The sequence below is a fragment of the Xyrauchen texanus genome, chromosome 3 (assembly GCF_025860055.1).
Source record: "Xyrauchen texanus isolate HMW12.3.18 chromosome 3, RBS_HiC_50CHRs, whole genome shotgun sequence".
Taxonomy (NCBI): domain Eukaryota; kingdom Metazoa; phylum Chordata; class Actinopteri; order Cypriniformes; family Catostomidae; genus Xyrauchen; species Xyrauchen texanus.
The window spans coordinates 7,230,637-7,254,460 of NC_068278.1; the positions used below are offsets into that span (position 1 = coordinate 7,230,637).

The window sequence follows — 23,824 nt, forward strand, 5'->3', positions numbered from 1 at the left end:
ACGATATTAAAAGATCATTGTTTATGCGTATCATGTTAAATATGTTTTAACTTTGCAAAAAGCTTCCTCTAGAGCAAGAAGCTCTATCTTCAGAGAGATTTTCTTTTTAGACGTTTTATACATTTGAAATAGCTAATTCTGGTCATCAAAACACAATGCAAATTTATTTTGTAATTTTGTGGATGTCTCCCAAAAGATCTTATTCAAATACCTGATTTTTTTTATTGAATTTGACATGCAGGCTCTCATATTGTGCAGAGGATTTATAATATTTGTAAAGCAAACAGATACAAAAGCAATGCATGAAATACTAATTAGTATCATCAAAATAATGTGTACAAACTTGAATGATAGCCATTTTTAAGCTATTACGACAGAAATATGTCATAGAAAGGCAATTTCCTTTGTTGTGACTGGACCTTTTTTTAATCACATAGGAGAATGTAAAAAGTGGAACTGGAATTGGAAGTTGAAGTGATATTTATTTACGCACCTATGATGTTGCAGTTACATAGCCAATAAGTCACAGAATTACCCAAATTTCACGAATGCATTATGTAACTGGACCTTTCTGTGTCATCTTGGAACATTAGGAGGACATAAAGACAACGTTGTGAATTAGTCATTTAATGGTAATGAAATTATGGTCCCATGACATTGCAGTTACATTGTCAGTAAGTCATGGAATTACCAAAATATTACGAATATATTACGTAACTCGACCATTCTGGGTAAGCTTGGAACATCAGGAGGACGTAAATGTGACGTTGTGAATTGGTAATTTAATGGTAATGAAGGGCCTGTGGCATTGCAGTTATATTGCCTGTTAGTAAGTCATGAAATTACCAAAAGGAACGAATAAATTACATAAATGGTACATCGTGTGTTAGCAGGGTAAGCTTATATGTTTCGCCATGCACACTTAATAGACCATTTCATTCTAGTGCTGAATACTAAGGAGGAGTCTAGACTACATCCTCAGAAGGACTGGTCTAGGAAGGACACTAGGCTGCAGCATCCCATTTAAGAAGCACCCATAGAACGTATTATGTCCATATGCAGCTTTTGGTGAGTTAAGAAATTACGTTCAATAAAAACAGCCTGTTGTGCCTCCACTTTCTGATTTCACTAGTCATTTTAGTGACAGAAACAACAAAAAACACTTGGTGACAGAATCACTTAGAATCATCATTTGTGATGATATGTTGTTTAGTGCGATCACTAATGAAAGCGCTGAGATCAGCTTGATATCTTGTCAGTTCTTCAGTAAAAGAAGTTAACTGATCACTTGACAAGATCACAAAAGCCCAGCCCAGCAACAGAATGATTTTTCTAACATGTTTGTTTTGATTTTCCAGTTGTCAGAGCCTTTAACTTAGCAGAAAATACAGACGGTCAAAAGATTAACAACCTGCCGCTGACAGACGCTAATCTGTCTCTGAACTACCAGTGATTAAGTAAATGGTTACGCCTGAAAATTGCTGGAAATATTGGCTAGTGTGACACTGGTTTAGCAACCACCTATCAACGTCTTAAAACCAACAAGAACGCCATAGCATTAGCAACCACAAAAAACACCCTTGCAATAATCTCGAACAGCATAGCAAATGCCAAGCAACACCCTAGCAACCAGCCAGAGCATCATGGAAACTGCCAAGCAACACCCTTGCTACCACCTCAAACACCTTTGCAATTTCTTTTCAACCGCTCACAACACATTAGAAACAAGGCCTATCCATTCCATTAAACTATCAAATCTCTCCTCAAACAAGGAGGATAAAACCACCATTAAACATATAGGGAGCCCCTTAATCAAACCTAACCTAAACCTTTCCTTAACCTTAGCAGTGCATGGAAGTGATGCCCACTTTTGGAGTTGGTACCACCCATATTTGGAGTAACCATGCACACTCTTTCTGATATTCCACTCCCATTTGGAGGTCTCCAGCCTGAAGCTATACCTACTTGCCTCAAACTGCATAAGTATTCAAGGCTTATAACCTTTAAACCTTGAATTTCTCTAAGAGATACTAAAGGATTCAAAGTACACATCAGAATCATCTAACATAAAATCTCTCTTACAGCTACCAAAGCATTCAGTGCACAACAGAACCTTCAAACTTCTTTCTAAAAACGTTCAGGCTATTCTTTGTCTAGAGGAAATTCAAAGTTTTTCAGAAGATCTTTCTCTTTCAATTTAATATATCAATATATTTCAATATCAATATGTAAAATAGTTGTGACGTACAGCAGGAGATATCAATTTCCATGTGCGGCGGGGTTTTTGTAAAATTGCTCCATCTTCTGGTCATTTTGGATATTGCAAGGTAGTTTCTGTGGAAAACATATCGGATTTTTCCAGCATGGACTAGTTTAGGTCGCTGCAGAACAACAATGGGTGTTTTCAAATCTGGGGCGTTTTCAAATCAGGATGGGCGTTTCTAAACTATCCAATAAAAGTAGGGAATCTTAATGGTTTGAACACATTTTTGGTCTGCAGAGACACATGTCTGCAAGTGGAATCAAAAAACCTACCGTTTATATTACACACAACAGCCAAATTATGCCACGTAACAAACTGTGACGTCCTTTGCTAAAAATTGTGCATTGACTGAACCATTTTACAAAATCCCGCCTCACAAAATTTGCTAAGTGATAACTTACTGTATTTTCTGTCGAGTTGTTATTCCACGTCCACCAGGGGCGCATAAAGGCTAACTAAACAAAATTCTCCATTGATTCGCAGTCAAATCTCAGAACTTTGTCATATTTGAGACATTTTACGCTTAAAAAAAAAATATTGAACTGTGTTATTAACAAAGACTTATTACCCACGGCAAATCTATAATATATCTATCTAATCTTAACCAGTAAACACAAATGACTGTGATTGGTCAATTTTGACAAGCGCCGAGTAAAACGTCAGGTAGGATACAGTGGTGTGAATGATAATTTATTAATTTACTCCCAAATCATGATATTTTAATAATCATTATATCGAAAATACACTGTGAAGAGTAAAAAAATATATAGTTATTTATGCCAACCATATTTGAAGAGACAACTTCAAGCCATTCAAAAATCATCCTTTATTTCTACTAAGTGAACACAGTATTACTTAACTTCTATAATATAAGGTCTGGTCTGATCTAATTATAAACGTTGAAGTTTCTAAATCAACTGTAAAGGGGTAAGGGACCACGTTTGAAGTCGACATCACTGCTGCCCTTAATATTTTTTATAAAACTGCATAATCGTTTAATATTCAATTAGGCGATTCAAATGTGGGTGATTCATAATTTCAGGTCATGATTCACCGTTTAAAACAGACAAGACAATTCAGTGTTGTTTTGCAATTTATTTTGAAATCGCTTTGAATTAAAAGACCCTTTTCAGAGATACACAACAACTTTACATTTGCACATAAAATACAAATATGGGACACAAATATTTTCCCTCATTTTAGTGCAATCCTTTCAATTGTAATAAAACGAACAACAAGGTGTCATATCTCAGTGATATGACCTGGACGAACATTTCACAAAATGTACCTCTATTTTTGGTCAACTTTAGTAGTTGGAGTATCGGAACAAGCTCATATAAAAAAATAAAAAATAACTGTTTTAGGTTAATTCCCTATGATGCACCACAAAGGAATCACATCCTTCTGATATCAGCCTGACAGCTTATTGGGGACATAAGATTGAGGAAAAACCTCACTTTTATTATTACAAACCAGCAGCATCAAAACTACCAAGGACTGAAATTATGGAGAGCTATTGGAATGAAACAGTTTGTAACTAAAAGTGGTGCCCATAGCCTTGCTGAAAAGACAAGCTTAAACCAGTCTATAGTGGTTCTGGTCTCCCAGCCTGACCAGCCGTCAAGTGCTCATCTAAAACCATCAAAACAGACCAGCCTAAACAACTTGATCAAACTGGGAAACCAGCCAACCACATTAGACTTGTCTGGCTGCAAAACTTTTGATGGGATGTTGATGGAACTTGGTGACTTGGGATGGAAAGATGGACGTTAAAATTGTCAAAAGCTTTCAGCAGCTTTTGTGCAAAAAGGAACTTCCTATTTACGTTAATAGCAATACTTTGCTTTAACCTTAAGAGAAAAGATGACAGTGCAAGATCAATAAAGCACAGAAACCAGAGCTTCGACTGAATGAATAATAATAATAATAAATTATATATATATATATATATATATATATATATTTTCCCCAAAAACATTTCAAATCATGAAACCTTCAAATCCTAGAGGTTCACTTATCAGTTGTGTGCTGCACAGGAGGGCAGACTTGCTTTAAGTATTCACAATTTTGAGTCCAACTGTCCAAAAGTTAATTCAAAATGAAAAACAAGCGGAGTTTGAGGATCTTAGAATTTACTTGATGGGATCTGATTCGATTTAACAATGCAGTTCTCCAAAAGACTGTTCTTTTTGAGAGATACAAGTAACACCAGCTCTTTGGGATGGTGGAAAAACTCTGATCTGTATTTGAAGTTTTTAAATTTTGGGAAATATCATGATGGAGGGGGGAAGAAATGTTATCTTTCGCAGCACCAATGAGATTCCATTTAAGAGTTAAAAATGTTGAAAGTGTCAAAATCAGTCATAGTCTTATTCCAGTTTAAAGAAATATGGAAAATGCTCAAATGTTCCAGTGGCTTCGAATGATAGTTGTTTTCAATACCCAAGCACTGCACTTTCTGATGTAATCTTGGCAGTTCTAACTGGTAGTCACTTTTGAGGCGAGGATCCTTTGTGAAAAAGGTAGATTGGTCTTTGAAAACCTAGGAGAAGAGCATGAAAGAGTATGGATTGAAATTAAGGATTAGCAAGCAATTATATCACAATATCATAGATTAAGACCAAAAATAAATATTGCAAAAGGCTCTGACCTCTAGATAAACTCTGTGGAGTTCCGATGAGCTCATAACTTGAGAAGCCCACTTCGGTAGTCAGGTAGGAGGAAAACTGGTCTGGTTTGAAGCTGATGCTATGATAATTCTTATAGATGGCCTCCTGAGAAATTAAAGAATATTAAAATAAAATGTGCTAGTAAAAACAAATCAACAATAATGTAATGAATTTTAATATATTTTTATTATTATATTTTATTGCTTTGCTTTATTTCCAGATATTCCAGAGTTGTTGCTGTATTTGTTTCCTTAACTTTCTATCATGACCAGCAGCAGAATTGCACTTCATTAGTGGGGCTTCCCTCTTACGTAAATCTCCCAGATTCCCCCAATGTACAATTGCATATATGCAAAATGTGAGGGGCCGTCTATATTTTACATTGGTGTATCTAAAAGGGCATAGTATATAATGGATGTGCTTTTCCCACTGTACTCCCAGAAATATTTCATTCTTTCCACTTTGCTGACTTGTTGGACTCCATCCAGTGACGTTTGTTATCGGGTCCTTTCACGCACACTCAAACAGTATGCCGCTTACTGCAAAAACTCTGGAATAAACGGTTTTCTTAAGTGCATGTAAAAGTGGTCCGGATGTGAGATGTTAGGCAGAATGACTGATCCAAGTTTATACCAAACATCTTGGCTGACCACTTGTGGAACAGAGCCTTACAGTGAGTTTCTTTCTCTTGCTGTAGGAGTTCCAAGGCTGGGGCTCCAGTATGAAGAGTCCTCCTGGCTGCAGGTGCTTGAAAACCCTGTGAAATAGCCGTTTGAGTCCTGCATCACCCCAGTTCAAGTGTACCCATTTTGTCACACTTAAACACAGGATTACATCATATTCTTCAATTTGCACCTGCAGCATCGCATCACTTTCCAGCACATAGTTCCCCTGTGTGCATTAAAGGGAACACAAAAGAGACAGAGAACTATGAATCAGGATAGACACAGTGCTGGGTGCCTAAAAGAAGTATTAACATACACAAAAATCTTTAACTTGTGTAACATCTCTTTCTTAAGTAAATGTTACAAACCCTGACAGCACACATAAGTCACCTGGACTATTTGAGGTGTACGTTTTCATCTAGAAGATGCTATTTTTAGGCTGTTGGCTCATCTCAGTTCTCTAAAATGTTCCCAGTTGGATGTTATAACGACCCTTAGTTGATGGTTTGAAGCAATTATGACTTAGAATGTATGTTAATCTGCTGTTTTTAAGATGTTTATTAGATGGGTCAATGACATGATGCCCAATTTTTGTTCCGGAACTTTTTTCAAGAATACGTTAAAAATGCAATTCACAAAAAACAATTACTAGAACACACCTCTACTATGATCACCATGCTTTCAATTTTGAAGTTCTGATATTTTTTCAGGGTCAAAAACTGGTGGTGTAAGAATCTGGAGATGGTTGAAAAATTTAATTGAAAAGAAAAAAATTAAAGCTGAAATTCTTGAAAATGTTAAAACAAGTATGGAATAATCTTATTATTCAAAGCAGTGAAAGAATTCTGTTATAAAATTATATATTTATAATATATTTAAACACTTTTGTCCACCAAATCAAAGTTGGGTGATGTAGCCAAAATGAAAGATACTCATTTTGTTGGCATGTGACAAAACCAAATAGAAAAGACCCCTCATGACTTTGTGTGAAGTTTTTAAACAATTACATATTTTAAAATTTTTATGAAAAGGCTCATTTTGTTCACGTCAAACGGAGTAAGCCTAATGGCCCGTGGTTACTTTGCGTTTTCTGCGTTCCGGATCGTGCCTGGTCGACCCTGTTGCCTTTCAAAGTATACTCATTTGATCATGAGAGAATACAAACGTGTTAGACACATACGCACCAGGACTGCTTTGTGATGCTCTTTTAGTAAAGTCATGGACACCTCCCTGTGCAGCACTCTTCAAAAAACATCTTGGAAGTGTAGGCTACTGAGCATTTCAAAGTTTGACTTATGGATCTGCAGAACAAAAATGGGTTCCCAATCAGTGGGCATTTCCAAACCATTGAGATTCCCTACTTTCATTGAATTATTGAAAATGTCCATCCTAGTTTGGAAATGCCCACTGATTGGGAACCCATTTTTGTTCTGCAGAGACATGTCTAAATTTGAAAGGCTCAATAGCCTACATTTCAAAGATGTTATTTTAAAGAGTACTGCACAGGGACGTGTCCACATGAAAGATAGCGGAATGCAATTTGACAGTGAAATATTTGGCAAAATATTTACATTTCAGTGCTGCTTTTTAATAATGTAAAGCTAATGACTTACCCTTTGCAATTTGCTTTATTTAAATTAATCAGTAATTATTTGTATGATACCATGTATCGGTTGTGTAAAAGTGAAGCAGGTGCATTCACATAAGCTTATCTACCAGTACAACATAAAAAAAGAAATACTTTTGCAAACGTTCACTGTGTATCTGTTTTAGTCTGGCTTTCTTATTTTGTTTCCCACATGAACGCAATTGCATCAAATAACCACAATCAGATGATTACTGAAATAACCGTGACATGCTTAGTAAGTTATTTAATGAATAGGGATGACAAAAGAACTAAACCAATACATAAATAAGTGTAAATATTTAACATTACCAGCACTCACAGCACTTAAATGAATTTCTTTGTTCTGTATTACTGACTGTTTATGCGAATAATTACCTGAAAAATGAAGGATTGTAACTTTTTAAATAAACAAGGGTGCATTCAATAGCATATTAATTATTCAAAATTCATATGAAGAATAAAGAAATTGGTATTGAATACTGAAGTTTTGGTATTGTGACAACCCTAATATGTACTAGATATGGCATGTTTACTGCGTTCTTATGCTTAAACCACCAAGTCAAATTCCTTGCAAATGAACAAAAATCCATGTTTGACAGAAGCAAGAAACAGTCCACTGCCACTTTCAGTCTTACCTTGACAAAGGTGATGTTGGCAGGGAAATCTCCAGGAGGGAGACGGTTTGCGTTTGTCTCAGGCAAAGGGGGGCCAGCTATGGGTCCTCTTGAGATTCGGAGTGAGACAGGGAATGAATGCTTTGCATCAGTGAGGCCTACATATTCTCCATCCTCCATGTTTCCACTCACTCCATGATAAGCCTCTGTGGACTTATTCTCTGCATCATACCCTTTCTCCTCCCATCCCTTCTCTCGTTCTGCATGTCCACCAACTACTATCCCTCCTTTGTATTCAATCATTCTATCTGAATTTTTTTTATTTTCAAGTGCAAAATGCTCCTCTTTTGCTACCCCAAACTTTTGTCCATCTTTCTTTCTCTGGCTTTTTTCTTCTGGTAAATCATGCTCTTTCCTGTCCTCCACTCTATGCCTTACTCCATTTTCCCCAGAACGTCGGGACTGTTGCGTGTGGAGTTCAGAGAGGTAGTGGCGTATGTTCTGTCGGGCAGCATGTATCAGTGCTCCATCGATATCTAGGCCCACAATCTGTGCTGGTCGCCAGTTCTTGGCGATGGACAGAGTCAGGTGGCCGGTGTTGCAGCCCAGATCCAACACAACCTTTCCTTGGAACCACTCGGGTTTCAGAATACAGATACGTGGATCTTCGTTCAGCCCTGGGTTCCGATAACCATAGTATTTGTTATAGTTGCCGTACTGAAACTTCTTTTTCTGCTGTTGTTGGTGCTGGTTGTAATTATACTGTGACCTCCAATTGTTTGAATGCTGTTGAGGCCTGTCCATACCCCCTGTATAAGGTCCCGCCCCTGGGGTGTGAAAGGGCTGAGAATGCCTACCAGACCTTGGAGCCCAGCTTCTCGCCCCATATGAACTATCGGTATTCTCCAATCTTCCCATAGCCCGATTACGTTTGCGCTGCCTGCTTGATGAAGGGTTGGTTGCGTTTCCAGATGGGGGTGCCGCAAAATTGTCATCGGTGGGTGGAATGCATCCCTTTTTCTCCTTCCCCTCACTGCCATTTGCAGTTAAACTGGGTTTGTTTGAACACTGAGCCTCAATAGTAGAGTTCAATAGCATATGGTCCTCTTTCAGGGCCTCAGGGGCAAGGCTGTCCACCACACTGCTTGACTCAAAATGTGATGTGGTTCCAGTCTGTACTTCTGTACAACCTTTAGACTCAGGTAAATCAGACTGCGTGGCCATTCCTCCTCCTGCGCTTGCTCCTCCTGCGCTTGCTCCTCCTGCGCTTGCTCCTCCTGCGCTTGCTCCTCCTGCGCTTGCTCCTCCTGCGCTTGCTCCTCCTGCGCTTGCTCCATGGTGTTTGTTACGATGTCTTCGCTTTCCTCCACCACTTTTTAAGGGAGAAACCAGCCTATTGCGGCTTCCTACATTAGGGCAATTGAGATTGAGGGGGTCTGTGATATCTCTGGGTATCAGGATCTCTACAGGATCTCTGTTTTTGGCCGGCAATGGGGAGGACTTGGGCGTCTCTGCATTGAGCGCCCGATTCACCTCTTCATCAAGAAGGCTGTTGAGGTTGAGTGGGTCAAAAATGTTCCCGCCCAGCAGGAAGTTAGTTGGCAGGACCGACTCGCTTTCAGAGTTGGCACGGCGTCGTCGCTTCCCATAACAAGGGTGCTTGAAGCCAGTGCTCATAGTGTTGCGCCGTTTGTTGAGTCTCTGCTGTTGGAATTTTGACTGTTGGGTGTCATGCTGGGTCTTTGTAGATGATTCGGCCCCAAGCACACTACTTTCACTCACTGCTGTGTTACCCGTTGTGGAATTATCTTTGTGCTCCTGTGACGTCTCAATTCTTGGCTCTTCATTATCCTTATTGCGGAGGTTTGTTCCTGTGGTCTCTCCAGGTATGCTGGTATTGTTTCCAGAAAGTTCTGTAAGTTGTTGGTAAGCGGGGTATCTTAGCCCCTCACATGATAAAACAGTTTCTTTGTCAAATGACATCTCTATCATTTTTCAGGCTTGCATTAGAGGAATGAATCTGAAATCAAAGCATAAAGCTATGATGTAAAAAGCCATCTATTCAAGCAAGAATACACAAACACAAAATCATTACCTACTTTCGTAAAAAAAAATATATATATATTAAATGATTACTTTCTAAATTGCCATCACTATTTCGAACCAATCCTTAAGGATCCTACCTTGTGATGGACAAATATATAAAACAATATTTTGCCATTTTACAGAAACAGTCTTTTGACCAAGAGTCAGTTCCAATCTACCAATTTCACTTAAGTTGGAGTAAATCTTGTGTACAATGAGTGTTCATGTAAATTCAGCAAGTTATTTACACTGTCTGGCCAAAAAAAAAGTTGTTTGGATTTAAATAAGCAGATATTTAAGAGCCTATGATTGGATCATTATTGCAGTGAAAAATATGTTTCAGCGGACAGCAATTCTTTTAACCCTAACTGATGCAGTGTGTAGCTTCTCATTTCTTAAAAAACCATGTCGGAAGACATTTCCCGTGGTTGTGGTAAAGATGTTACCGCGTTTCAGATTATTGGGCAAATCAAGCAAAGAAAACAATTAAGGAGATTGCTGAAATCACTGGAATTGGTTTAAGAACTGTTCAACGCATTATTAAAACCTAGAAAGATAGTGGTGAACTGTCAGCTTTGCGGAAGAAATTGGTCGGAAACAAATCTTGAATGATCGTGATCGGAGAACACTAAAGCGCACGAAGAAACATTTAAAAAAAAATACATAATAAATTAGTACAACTCATATGTTTAATAGTGAAAGTAAGAGCATTTCCAAACGCACAATGTGATTAAATCTTAAAGGGGTCATGACATGGTTTTTTTTATTGTATTATTATGTTCCCTTAGGTGCAATTATAGTATTAATATATTTATTTTTAAGAAAAACGTTTAAAATCTAGTGATTTATGACCTTTTCCCACCCTGTTTCTCATCCTCTGATTCAAACAGTCTGTTTTGGGGGCGTTTTCCATTTAAGACTTCAGTGTTAACGCCCACTGTTATGATTGGCTAACGTCAGTGCCTATGTATCAATTATTGACGCCCCCAGCCAGAACAATATGCAAGTAAACTAAGTAAAAACACTGTGATTATTCATAATGAATGAAATTGCGCTTTAAAAAGTAGTTTAAAGTTTAAAATAGATTACTTACAGTTTGCGTCGTCGTTGTTCCCAGAATAGTCGGCACGGACTTATCTTTGAGCAACAGTTTTCTGGCAAAGCCAGCATCATATTGAGATTTGTTCTCAAAACAGTCATCCTTAAAATGTACAGAACAAACGCTTAAGTTAACACTGCCGTGACTGGGTCGTCCGCAAAAAATAAACTGCATCCATTTTTCCCTGATGTCTGGATCTTTCGGCAGCTTATTCAGAGGTTTTGTTTGACCACAGCCAGGAACAGCACATCTGTGTGGCATCGTAATTTTCCTGTGCACAAGTCCATCTCTCAGCACTCGCTGTCCATCGACTGAACACTTGTGAGGCGCACGGCGATACGAAATGAGCGTAGTTGTCTTGCGCTTAAATCGTAGTTATCTTGTGCTGGAGGCGGTCATATGCAAACGCTGTTACGTCACTTCTAACCGACACGTCACTTCTAACCATGAATCCAGAACGAGCTGTATTTTGAGCTTGATTAAATAAATGATTCGTTTAGAATGGGGAGGACGTCTTAAAATATTAAACTTGCAGGACGTTTTAATGATACAAAGACCTCTTATATACCAAAAGATCAAGGCAAATTTGGTTTCTCATGTCATGACCCCTTTAAAGGATTGGGACTAAACAGCAGTGTGTCCACAAGAAAACCACTTGTTTGTGAGGCTAATCGGTAAAAACGACTTCAATTTAGCTAGGGAGCATAAAGATTGGACTGTGGAATAATGGAAAAAGGTAATATGGTCTGATGAGTCCAGATTTAACCCATTCCAAAGTGATTGGCGATTTAGGATATGAAGGGAAGCGCATGAAACGATCCACCCGTCATGCCTAGTGCCCACAAGCCTCAGGAGGCAGTGTTATGATTTATTTCGGTCCAACTCTGGACCGAAATAAATGTTGTGACACTACATAAGGTTGTCACAATGCCACGACGAATGCGCGCCGTAGTTAAAGCTAAAGGCGGTCCAACTAAATATAAAGTATGCAACTTTTTTATGGTTAGGAAGTGCATGTCGTATTTGGTATCATTAAACTGTAATTATGTATATATTTTATATTAAACAAAATCTTAAACTATTCTTTCTAAACTTTTTTGTGTGTGGTGGAGGCCAGCGCAGACATCGCAACAAGCATCTCTGTTCTAGCCTGTACTTTGCCAGGCAACTTTGTATTGAAACACTTGATATTGCCGCCTTAGAATGAAATCGCTTATGTGACATTCCTCATTTGTTTTGTATAAAAGCGTCTGCTCAATGAATAAATATCAGCATTTTCTCATACATATGTCACATGACAACAAATATGAATTTTCTTACATGATTACAAATCTTACAAAATTAACAAAAACTTGACATTTCAGAACACTGTTTCCAATAGAACTATTCCGATTATGAATGGGACAAAATGCCCCTGTGACATCTAAAATAATTAAAAGAAAATTTCAGGATTGCAAAACTCCTATAGCTCCACATGAGCTTTCTTTTAACGGTCTAAAACGCAAATACATTTTTTTAAAAAAATAAAAAAAAAAATAAAAAAAGGTTCTAATACAATATATTTTATACACTAAGAGCATTCATATTATACCAGTAAAGGTTCCAATTATGATAGACATTCTAATAGAAATCATGTAAAAAGTTAACACAACAACCCACAACTAACGTTGTTATCTTGACAGATTAATCAAACTGGACAGCATAATTAACATCTGCATGTATAATCTCTCATACTGTATAGAGTTTGCATTGCAACATGAAACAACTGTTGAATGATGTCAGGCGCTGCTAGCATATCAAGTGTGCAGCAAGTGTGCATGAAGTAAATGAACGTTCACCCACCTTTACTGTAGGCGAGCCCGCCTCCTCGGGACTGCTGTAATACTTGAGACCTTGTATGAACCCCGCCTCCAAGCGTCACTCATTAAAAACACATAACGCAGTAAGATCAGCTCGAAGAAAATAGAAGAAACTAAATAAAAAGATACATAAACAGCATCAGCACTGCGCTCAACACACAGCCCCGGGGCTCTACTTTCTCCGCCCTCTCTTAAAGGTGCACAGCCCACTTGTCTGCCTCCCTCGCCAATATTCCTCCACGGCGGACGAAAAAAAACCACAACAGTGTAGCGACTGCTGTCCTTGCACATCCCGCACTGATTGCGCCAGTGCATTAGTACGCACAGCTGTCCGCTGACGTCATGTCCAAATTCAAAATAATAAATTCTGAGGACACACGCCTTAAAAATCAAGCTTATTTATGTACAAAAAAAACACTTTTTCAGAATATTTACAGGGCTGTGTGGAGATAAGGATCACAACGAACTTAATCGTTTTCTTTTTATTATTTTAAACCCCAACAGTTCGACTGCACAAATGCTCGAACTCTAGTAAACTTCCTAGTCAGCTGCAGAATCTCGCTGTGAGGAACGGGGCTTTCAGCGAGATATTTATACGACAAGCTTCCTGGTGACGTCACGATTAGCAGCTGAGGAAGCCAATAGCACTCGAATTGTATGGAAACGCTCGTTTCACTGTCCAATTATGGACATTTCGGGGAGGGATTACCCCAGTTTCCACTTTACAGGTGTCCTAAGCAGGTGCCTGCGTTAAAAATTCAACTTTCCTAAACAGGCTTCGCCACTTCATGAATTGCGGACGGGCCTCGTTAAAACCCCCAATATACGGCGTATGTTATATTTAACACATTACAATATGACCAGTGACTGGTTTCGCACATGCATTATTTTCGGTTGTTGTTCATACATTGCACACTTCCTCACAGGCAGCCACAAAAATACCTCACAGCATGTAAATAAATGTCATGTTGTAACATTTGTTGTATAGACCGGACTCTAATATGCACGTGTTTTAGAAGATTATCTTGCAATGCTAAATAAGCTTGCTTTACCTCTGATGTTGTTTGTATTGACATTATATTGAGAGAAGCGGTCGCTTGGTTCCCGCCCCTGCGTGTAGTTACAGTGCATGGGAAACTGGGATTTGTAGTTTTTCGTGTCTTCTGCGACAGACTCGCAAAGTCAATGCAACGAACGTTTCAACTTCTTTTGACCATATAGAAAGTTCCCCAAGAGTGAGAAACAATCATATAAAGATGTCCATTTTGGCTTCCAGATTAGTTCTAGAGGGATTCAAAGGTAGTAAGTTAGACCTACATTAGCCTAGATTTTAGGAATCCTGTCGTAACAACTCAACACGTCTCTGTTATGTTCCCAGTGATGGGAATTAAAACATTAGTTGTCACCGTTTTTATTTGTGAGTTTGGACATGTGAGTTGCCGCGTGTGTCTTGAAGATTTGCATAAAATGAATAAAATACAAATCTAATGAATCTTCAAATAAATCAGGTTCGTGGGGAATAAAACGTGACAATTGTTTAACAATTTTTTTTTGTGGAGTTAAAATATTGGCAGTAACTCTCTTTGTCCTGCAGAGGGCATGATTTCATTGGTCCAAAAATTGAGAGCCATCTGTATCTGAAAACATGTTTTCTGCAAGACATCACACTTTTTACCTCAGGGTGGATGATTTTTCTCAGGGTGGATGATTTTTAAGATCCATTTCTGTACAGCCACATACCTTAAAGCATTGTCTACATAAAAGCTATCGAACATTTCCTCCATTATTGCTCAGGGGAAAAGATACAGTGCAGCAGAAATGGACATGGTAACATGTTCTGTTCAAACTAGACTTGCCATTATCTGTTGACTTCTCTCATCAATAAGGCATTTCCATCCACAGAACTGCCGCTAACTGGATGTTTTTTTTTTTTTTTTTTTCGGTTTTGGCACCATTCAGAATAAATGCCAGAGACTGTTGTGTGTGAAAATTCCAGGAGATCAGCATTTACAAAAATACTCAAACCTGCCTGTCTGGCACCAACAATCTTCTAATTATCTAATCAGCCAATCATGTGGCAGCAGTGCAGTACATAAAATCATGCATATAGACTGGTCATGCAGATAATTTGATATTAGTGTTTTATACCGTGGCATGATTGTTGGTGCCAGATGGGCTGGTTTGACTATTTCTGTAACTGCTGATCACCTGGAATTTTCATACACAACAGTCTCTGGCATTTATTCTGAATGGTGCCAAAAGCAAAAAAACATCCAGTGAGTGACAGTTGTGTGGATGGAAACACCTTGTTGATGAGAGAGGTCAACAGAGGCCAGACTGGTTCGAACTGATAAATTCAACAGTTACTCAGATCTGTACAACTGTGGTAAAAATGCTATTCTGAGATGCAGGTCAGAGCTGTTTTGGAGGCACAAGGGGGACCTACACAATATCAGGCATGTGGTTTTAATGTTGTGGCTGATTGGTGTAATTTATTAATGAGTTGTTAACATGACATGTGAGAGCACCACTCTTAGCAGAAAAGGTTTGATAGAAACCATAAGGGTTTATAGAAGAAAGTAAATAAAATACATAAACAGCATCAGCACTGCGCTCAACACACAGCCCCGGGGCTCTACTTTCTCCGCCCTCTCAACTATATATATATATATATACCATACCACTAGGGGGAAAAAATTAAATAACCATATAAAGACACATTTAAGCACTATTTCATAAAGTTAAGCATTTTTATAGTCTGCATTTACAGTAACACAAGCATAAATTACACAATTCTTAATGCAATAAGAATGAATAAATCTATAGGTTTGTAATAATAAGTTAAAAGTCTAATTAGTAATAATATTCTGCAGCCTATTTAAATATCATTCAACTTTAATAATTTAACATTGACCATGAGTCAAAATTGTATGCATAAGACTAATAAATAAGTTCAAAACTTTGTAAATAGAACCTTTTTGGCATAAAGGGTCCTTTTGAGATGGAAAAAGATCTAGGTTTCTATTTAGAACTCCAAATAACCTCTTGCAATGTTACATGCTATACTCTCATTAAAGGATCTAAAACTATTTAAAACAAATATATTTATTGTATAATTAGGGCTGGGAAATTTAATGCATTAATTTCTGCGATCTTATGACTGTTTAATGTGTTAAAATAATTAATGCAGAAGGCCTATCAGGTTTTTTCACTTCCTGAATCTTCACTAATGTTTTCCCCACCTCCTGTGGCTAAAATTGGCATATATACATTTCCAAGAGATACATGCTCCACTGAACTGCACATCCTTGTGCAGAAATAACTGAATGTGTGGAGCATTGCATGCTTTATTATGTGCATAATATAATAGTTTTGTAGAAAATATAAGTTTTGAGCTTTTAAACATCAGCAAATGTAAACTTTTTTGTCTAATAATGAATTGGCAATATAGCCTACACTTACAGTAATGTTATCTTGCCAATAAACCTTGATATGAATTCAATCTCCCAATTTTATCCTATTATTAAAAAAGTCCAGTGAAAAAGGCCAGAAGATTTTTCCCAACGTTTAATTACAGCATGCCCTATATACATAAATCAAAGATTATACTTGTTAAAATGTGTCTAATTAACTATCTGCTAAAAATAAATGTGCATATTTAAATTTTTTAAATACATGATGACTAACCAATTACTTGCAAGTTCTTTGAGACAAAGTATAAAGTTAATATATATGTACTGTATGATATTTGAATGATTTATTACACCATGTACCTTGATTAAATACAGAAAACTGAGATTGATTCGTTTGACATATTTTTATAGATTCACAGCCCAAATAATTATCCTATACATGCAGTTTTTATGCCCTCATATTAACTGAGAAACTAAAATGAAAACTCATACAAAGAATTATTGTACTTAAATAAAAAGGCATACAAATTAACAAAATTATATAGATTTATTAAGTGAAAGATGTACAATTAATTTACAATGTACATGAGGAAAAATATAAATATATTTACACATTTTGTATACAATAAAGAATTCAGAAAGGAAGATAGTATGCAATACAAAGATGGAATGTGGCAGTGGCAAGTACAAAGATTCCAGAATGCACCCAACTCATTGATAACAACTACGTCTGTTTTAGAACTATGACTTTGTGTGAAGGGATGCACCGATGTATTGGCTGCCGATATGCATGTAATTATTGACCAAATTAAAACCATCGGCATGCAAAACGCTGATATTAAAAACAAGGTTGGTTGATTTATAATTAATTAGTAACACTTTGTAAAAACTCTGAATTTAAATGCACAATCCAGAAATAATAACCACAATACATAGATGGGTTGGCACTCCAAAGAACATGTAATATTTAATTTTTATTCTCTCTTGTTCTCACTTTAATAAATGGACAGTTGTGAAAGCAGCACTTACCTACTTACCTAAAAGCTTTTGTGCCTCTTTATACATTTTTTATGCATTCCTAATTGATCTGATGACAAAATAAATATTGGTATCAGCCTATAGTTTTGTTAAAATCAGTATCAATATCACCAAATATATTTATATCGGTGCATCCCTCATTGTGTGTGACTAGCACAGACCTCTTAATATTACGCTCTCACCTTCTCACTTGTAGAGATGCAAAGAAAACTCCCATATTGATGATACCAAGAACACTTTTCCTGTAGAAGCCAAGCCTCTGTCACAACCTTCTGATGGAAACTGAGAGAACAATGCTCTGTATTTTACTGCTATGTTTTGAGTCACTGTTTTTGGGGGTTGCTCACCAGGGCCTCCAGACAGAATGTGTCTGGTTCTGGAACAGAGATCGTCTCAGAGTCCGTGGTTGGCAGGGCGGCACTGAGCCTGTGGGTAGCACGTGTTTGGGTGAGCCAAAGGAGGCCTGAAGATGGGGTCCAGGAACTACTGCCGCTGCAGGAGGTGAGATGCTGAGAGAGGATGATGACGATGAAGAGTCAGTGGAGAGCGGGGAGATGGTTGGAGGGAAATGGAAGTGGCAGGGTACAGAGAGGTAAGTGGGAGAGCTGGAGAAAGGGGGAGTGCTGCTTGAGTAACAAGGAGAGGGTGGAGGAGAGTTGGAGTATGGTGGAGAGAGGTAGGGGTGTGTCATGGACTGTCCTGTGGGATGAGGGTGGTGGAGCATAAAAGAATTGGGATACAAACTAGTGTAGGAAAAAGACTCGTTGTTGGCTCTTGTGGGTCCCATTGCAGGCAAGTCCAGCCTGCATGTCAACTCTGCACTTGGGATCCAAGTATGGTGAGCAGTCTGAGCAGGAATCCTGGCCTGGGGAAGAGCACTGCTGTAAGAGTCAAGGTGATGGCACAGACCCTGAATGAAGCCATCCCGCTGAGAAGCCTCTACACACTCGATGAAGCTGGCCAGGCGAGAGACGCACTCCTTAAATCCAGCTTTGTAGATTGGATTTGAGGGTATCTGTTTCTGGGCATTGACAGGCTCATGGAATGAAGCAAATGGTACATGGGGTCTTCCAGAGAGCAGAGTAGGAGTGTTAGCATCATGTCGGTCTGAGTTCTTGTTAGAATCTCCTGAAGTGGGGGTGGGTTTAAGGACAAGGGGGGTCATGGAGTAAAAGGTGTGTAAAAAAAGGAAAGAAAGGAGATAAAGGGGAGTAAAATGAAGCAATGTTGAAAATACAAAAATAATGAGGGGGTTAAAAGCAGTGTTCAGATGAGATGAGAAGGAAATATTTATTGTACATTGTTGTTATTAAAGGTTTAATTAAAAGTTTGGTTAAGAAAAGTTGAGAAGGTAATCAAGGAATTGGGACAAATGGAGTAAAGTCAGAGGAGAAGTGTTTAGGGGTAGGACCATGGTATTATTGATTGCCAAAATGAGTTGGAAAGTTAGGAATATGGAGTTATTTTCAGGTTAGAATAGCATAGTGATTAAGGATCAGATAATGATATAAAGAGGAGGGGGAGAGACAGAGACATAAAATAAATTAGAATCTTTCAGTCAATAAATCAGTCAATAGAAAGCCAACGTTTTAGATCCCTACATAATTACGAGGTCAAAATATGTTCATATTGTCAGCTAAATATAACAGATTGGTATGGGCACAGTTCAGTTCCCATTTTATACTTTTTTAAATGTAGACAGAAAACTTACCTTGACTTTCCCGCGCATCTTTCGCTTTTTTCTTGATGTACTCGACAGTTAATTCCAGAATTTCAGCCTTCTCCAGTTTAGGGTTTTGGAGTCGCTGTAAAAGTTCACGTCATCAATGTATTATGTTGCTGAAACATTGCCGTTTCCACTCATGTTAAAAAGTCTTTGTTTTACAATGAAACATTGAATTTACCGTGTCTAGAGTGTTATCCAGGAGAAGCTTTCGCAGCTCATCTAAACGCTGGTTAATCCGGTCTCTCCGTTTCTTCTCTATAACCGGTTTCAAGATCTAGACGGACATTATATGAAGTTAGAAAATGAAACTTTAAAACATTCAGTTAAAAAATTAAAAGCCTAAAATGTCAATTGAAAATGAGTAGGCTAAATATTATGATGCGTAGTCTGAAAATCAGTTCAGAAACAGTGTAAATTAATATAACAATCAGAAATATCACAAAAAGTGACCAATATAATCACTCACTCTTTTAGTTGCTCGACGATTTGCCATTTTTGGAATGACCATAATCTGTTTGCAGGAGATTGCAGCAGCAACTGGTTAGTTGAAGCGAGAGTTGCGTAGAGTTGAGCTGGGGAAAATGTAGTATATTCCAATTGGTCTTGCTTACATGAGGATATTCTTCAAATAATGAGGGAACATGCTTGAGCGAGTTTTTATAGGGGCTGTCGGCCTTTCATTGGTGGCGAGGTGTGAATGACGTATTAACAGTATGGTCGCGTTCCCTGTTATGATTCTTCGCTGGTTAACCTGTTAATATATTCCAAGATAAGAAGCTATAAATCGATAAAATGTAATCAAAGATCGCTGCTGCATATTTTGTGCTAGCGAATCTAAATACCATTTGCAAGTAGCCTAATAGTAATGCAAAATTGCGAAACTAAAATGCGTCTTATTTTGTTCTAAAGACTTTATCTTTAAATAGATCTGACCACCTTGATTGTTGTTTGTAGGATGATAAGAGTAACCAGTCACTTAATTGAACGCTTATGCCTTTATTGACTATAGTTTGTTCACTTTATTGCGCCAATAAGTCCATACAGAGGCAAGTCAGTGCGTTTTGAGGACTGACTTCTTGACACTCTCCATGCAGCACGCTCCTCTCAAAGTTCACGACCTTTAAGCATACGTACACAAATGTATAATTTACCATTGTCCAAATGCTATACTTACTACACGCAACAGTAAATAACAATGAATCAATATTTTTTCCAAGAAACTCTTGTAGGCCAATTTATAGAAACCACATTCTCCCAAAAGTCGATCATTGAGGAAGGCAGCAATTTAAGACTTTGAATTACATAACAAGGCACGCGATAATAATGATGTCTCAAAGCCCTTCCAATGTTATTGCTGTTAAAATCAAATGTTACCTATAATATGTAGGCTACATGATCTTCAGTCATGGCAGATTGTTTTTAATGTTGATCTGTGAACTTGCCCATAATCTGTGTTCCACTTTTTAAACTAAATCACCTAAAATAAAAAGTAGCCTATTTGTGCGATGGAAAGTCCAGATTTTCTTGAGGGAACAGAATGTTATGGAACTGCAAACGTGTAAAAACGAACACACTCACACTCCGAGACTAGGGTGCTCAACTTTGCAGGGGTGTTTAGCATTTCATCAGATGCGCAACGCTTCTCGCGCATTGCCTTCGCGCCTGTAGCGCGTGAACATGTTGCCTTTAATGATCAGAAGAAAATAGCGCAGAAACAAATAAACACCCAATACGAAATATGGCCGACTTGGTCTGGGCTTAACTTTGAATGACCTCCGTACAGAGTTTGAGCTTGCATGCGTAATTTAAGATATTTTATTATATTATTCAAATACATAGGCCTATCAAATATGTCCATAATTGCACGCATTGTGTATCTGTAGGTCTTAAATATTCGCACCTGTGTTTGGCGTGTTCCAACTTTTTCAAAAATGTTGCTTAAAAAGGTGAAACGGCCGGGATTTTATTATTAGTCATATTTCGAAGGTTTCCATAAATAACAAATTCAATGGAGAAAATAAATCAACTCAACCTAATGCATTTACGTTTGAGATGAGAACATAATCATACTGCGTAAAGTCCAAGTAAAATTCAACACAGTCATAAAAAAGTGATATGATTATTGAAATGAAATGATCAAATGGATTCAGACTTCTAACATATAGTGTTCACTCAACATTATTTTTACTGCTTTCTCAATTAACTTAATTAAATGTAGTTAATCCAACACAATTCTTTAACATTGGGTCTCAACTTAATTTCATGGTGTACAATCCAACTTTGTTTACTTAATTCAGTTGTGTTGGAAATATATGAAAACATTTTGTTGCATAAAAGTATTTCTGAAAAGAGACAAGGGTTTTACATTTCCCATGAGAATGGATTGGGAGAGTACATTTTGAAACTAAGTTTTATTTTAATGTATTTCTGTCATGGTGGATTATTTTTCAGAGGTTGTGGAGAAGAGTGAATGTAATGGTTAGGTCGAGAATATAAGTGATTTACAAAAGTGTAATTTCCATGTGTGTGTGTGTGTGTGTGTGTGTGTGTGTGTGTGTGCAATACGTGGGTATTGTTATTATAATGAAGCAAAGAGTGAAGGATCATCCTTATTGAGAATCAGTATATCCTCAACAGCATCATCATTATGAACAAATTGATACTATGCTAGTATGTGTTTTGCTGATATAGTATTAAGCTGTTAAATTGAGTGGAGTAATTTGCACAGATGTTTCTTGTCTAAAATTTGGAAGACATACAGTTTCATTATTTCCTATAATATGATTTCACGTGCCATGTGTTGCTTAACTTTTTGACCCCTGTATATGGGCACCATGTATGCCTTAAGAAAAATCCTGTGGGAAAGTTGAATGTGAGTTCGAGCAGAGTGATGGCATACACACCCTTGCTCATAATTCCATTAGTGTTATGATTATTTTAACACGTCTGTTTAACAGTGAATATGGTGCATGGCCAAACGGTCCGGATTGACATCTTGCTTGACCACAAAGGTTGAAATGGGGGATGACATTTACATGAATGTTGAAATAGAATTGAGTTTTCATGAACTAAGAAAGTGACCATAATTTGATCAATAGCGTTGTGGGAACTCTCTTTGACTGGTCTGCGGCTATGCTGCCCCATACGCTGCCCAAAACAGGGTCTATATAATCCATGTATGTAGGTCTAGTTAAAAAAGTTAATGTATGCAATATGACTTTAATAGAACATTGTGATTATGAGCATGAGGTCCTAAACGGCAAGAATCATTGTGAAACTTTCTCAAAATCCCCGAATTGTTATTTTTTACATCACAGGACATTAAACCAGAAATCAGACTTTGAAGTTGCTTTGTATAGAGAAAGGTGCTTGAGTAATTTACAATCATTTCCATCTTGCACAATGCAAAATCGTTTGATTTGATCAGCTGTCTGATGGCCGTCGATCAATTCGGAAATGTTAAACTTGGCGCAAGCTGCTGGACCATTACTGAACAACGCAACAAATGGGCACGTGGAAACATTCGGCACCTGAGCGCCTGTTGCGCCCAAGTGTGAATTAGTCACGCTTAGAGCAAGGTGTGAGCACGTGTCGCCTGAACAGACAGGCTTCGTAGTTTCTGATAGGCGTGTAAATTGGAAATATCCTGAAAAATAGCCTATTGTGTGAAGAAGTATTTATATAGCCTAGAGTATAATATTTATATTTGTATTATATAAATGACACACACACACACACACACACACACATTTTATATATATATATATGTGTGTGTGTGTGTGTGTGTGTGTGTGTGTGTATGATGTGCAAATATAGTGAAAAGCTTTCCATTCAAAGTATCGCACTACAGCACATGAAGTAGCAGGGGTTTAGATACCATGAACAATGCAAATATATTGTATGTAGATTTGATTCAATAAATAAATAAATAAATAACATTATTGGTATTTTGAAACGACCGTGAGTGTTCAGAAATCTTCAGGATTGGCGCGTTCGTGGGCCAGCGTGAATAAGCGCGAGCTGTATCCTACGTAAACGTGCTGCGGAAGTAGTTGGTGAATATAGTCATGCGGTGGCGCAATTGAGCTTTATTAACGCAATGGAAAGATTATTCTTGCTCGCTCAAATTCTTATGGACGCACAGTGTATGAGTAAAAGAGTAAGTTAGATTCATACGATGTACTGTATGCTACATTATTGTTTGATTTAGGAATAGTTCACCCAAAAATGAACATTCTCTCATAATTTACTTAACCTCATGCCATCCCAGATGTGTATGACTTTCACAAAGATTTCAGAAGAATATTACAGCTCTGTAGGTCCATACGATGCAAATGAATGGGCACCAACATTTTAAGGTCCAAAAAGCATATACTGTCAAGGCAGCATACGACTCCAGTGGTTAACTCAATGTCTTCAGACCTGGTATAATAGGTGTGGATGAATAGGTGTGGATGAGGGGGGCAGTGGTGGCTCAGTGGTTGAGGCTCAGGGTTACTGACCAGAAGGTCGGGGGTTCAAGCCCCAGCACCACCAAGATGCCACTGTTGGGCCCTTGAGCAAGGCACTTAACTCCAGGTTGCTCCGGGGGGATTGTCCCTGTAATAAGTGCACTGTAAGTCGCTTTGGATAAAAGCGTCTGCCAAATGCATAAATGTAAATAAATGAGAAACATATCAACAATTAAACATTTTTATAATTTTTTTTTACCGTAAATTCTTCTCCCAGCCCAGTAGGTGACAACATGAAGAATGTGAATTGCCAAA

At 37.8% G+C, this 23,824-nt stretch overlaps 2 protein-coding genes across 2 annotated transcripts; both read right to left on the bottom strand.

Annotated features, from left to right (window-relative positions):
- Positions 1 to 3,350: 3,350 nt before the first annotated feature.
- On the bottom strand, positions 3,351 to 13,424 carry mepcea (methylphosphate capping enzyme a). The gene is made up of 5 exons (XM_052103727.1): positions 12,865 to 13,424; positions 7,860 to 9,858; positions 5,605 to 5,823; positions 4,914 to 5,037; positions 3,351 to 4,805 (listed from the first exon to the last, which is right to left on the bottom strand). Exons 2-5 carry the CDS (start codon positions 9,828 to 9,830, stop codon positions 4,753 to 4,755), a joined length of 2,367 nt encoding a protein of 788 aa, XP_051959687.1. The 5' UTR covers positions 9,831 to 9,858; positions 12,865 to 13,424; the 3' UTR covers positions 3,351 to 4,752.
- Positions 13,425 to 17,675: 4,251 nt separating this feature from the next.
- Positions 17,676 to 19,566, bottom strand: her1 (hairy-related 1). The gene is made up of 4 exons (XM_052093859.1): positions 19,525 to 19,566; positions 19,237 to 19,332; positions 19,044 to 19,137; positions 17,676 to 18,460 (listed from the first exon to the last, which is right to left on the bottom strand). Exons 1-4 carry the CDS (start codon positions 19,564 to 19,566, stop codon positions 17,676 to 17,678), a joined length of 1,017 nt encoding a protein of 338 aa, XP_051949819.1.
- Positions 19,567 to 23,824: the final 4,258 nt, after the last annotated feature.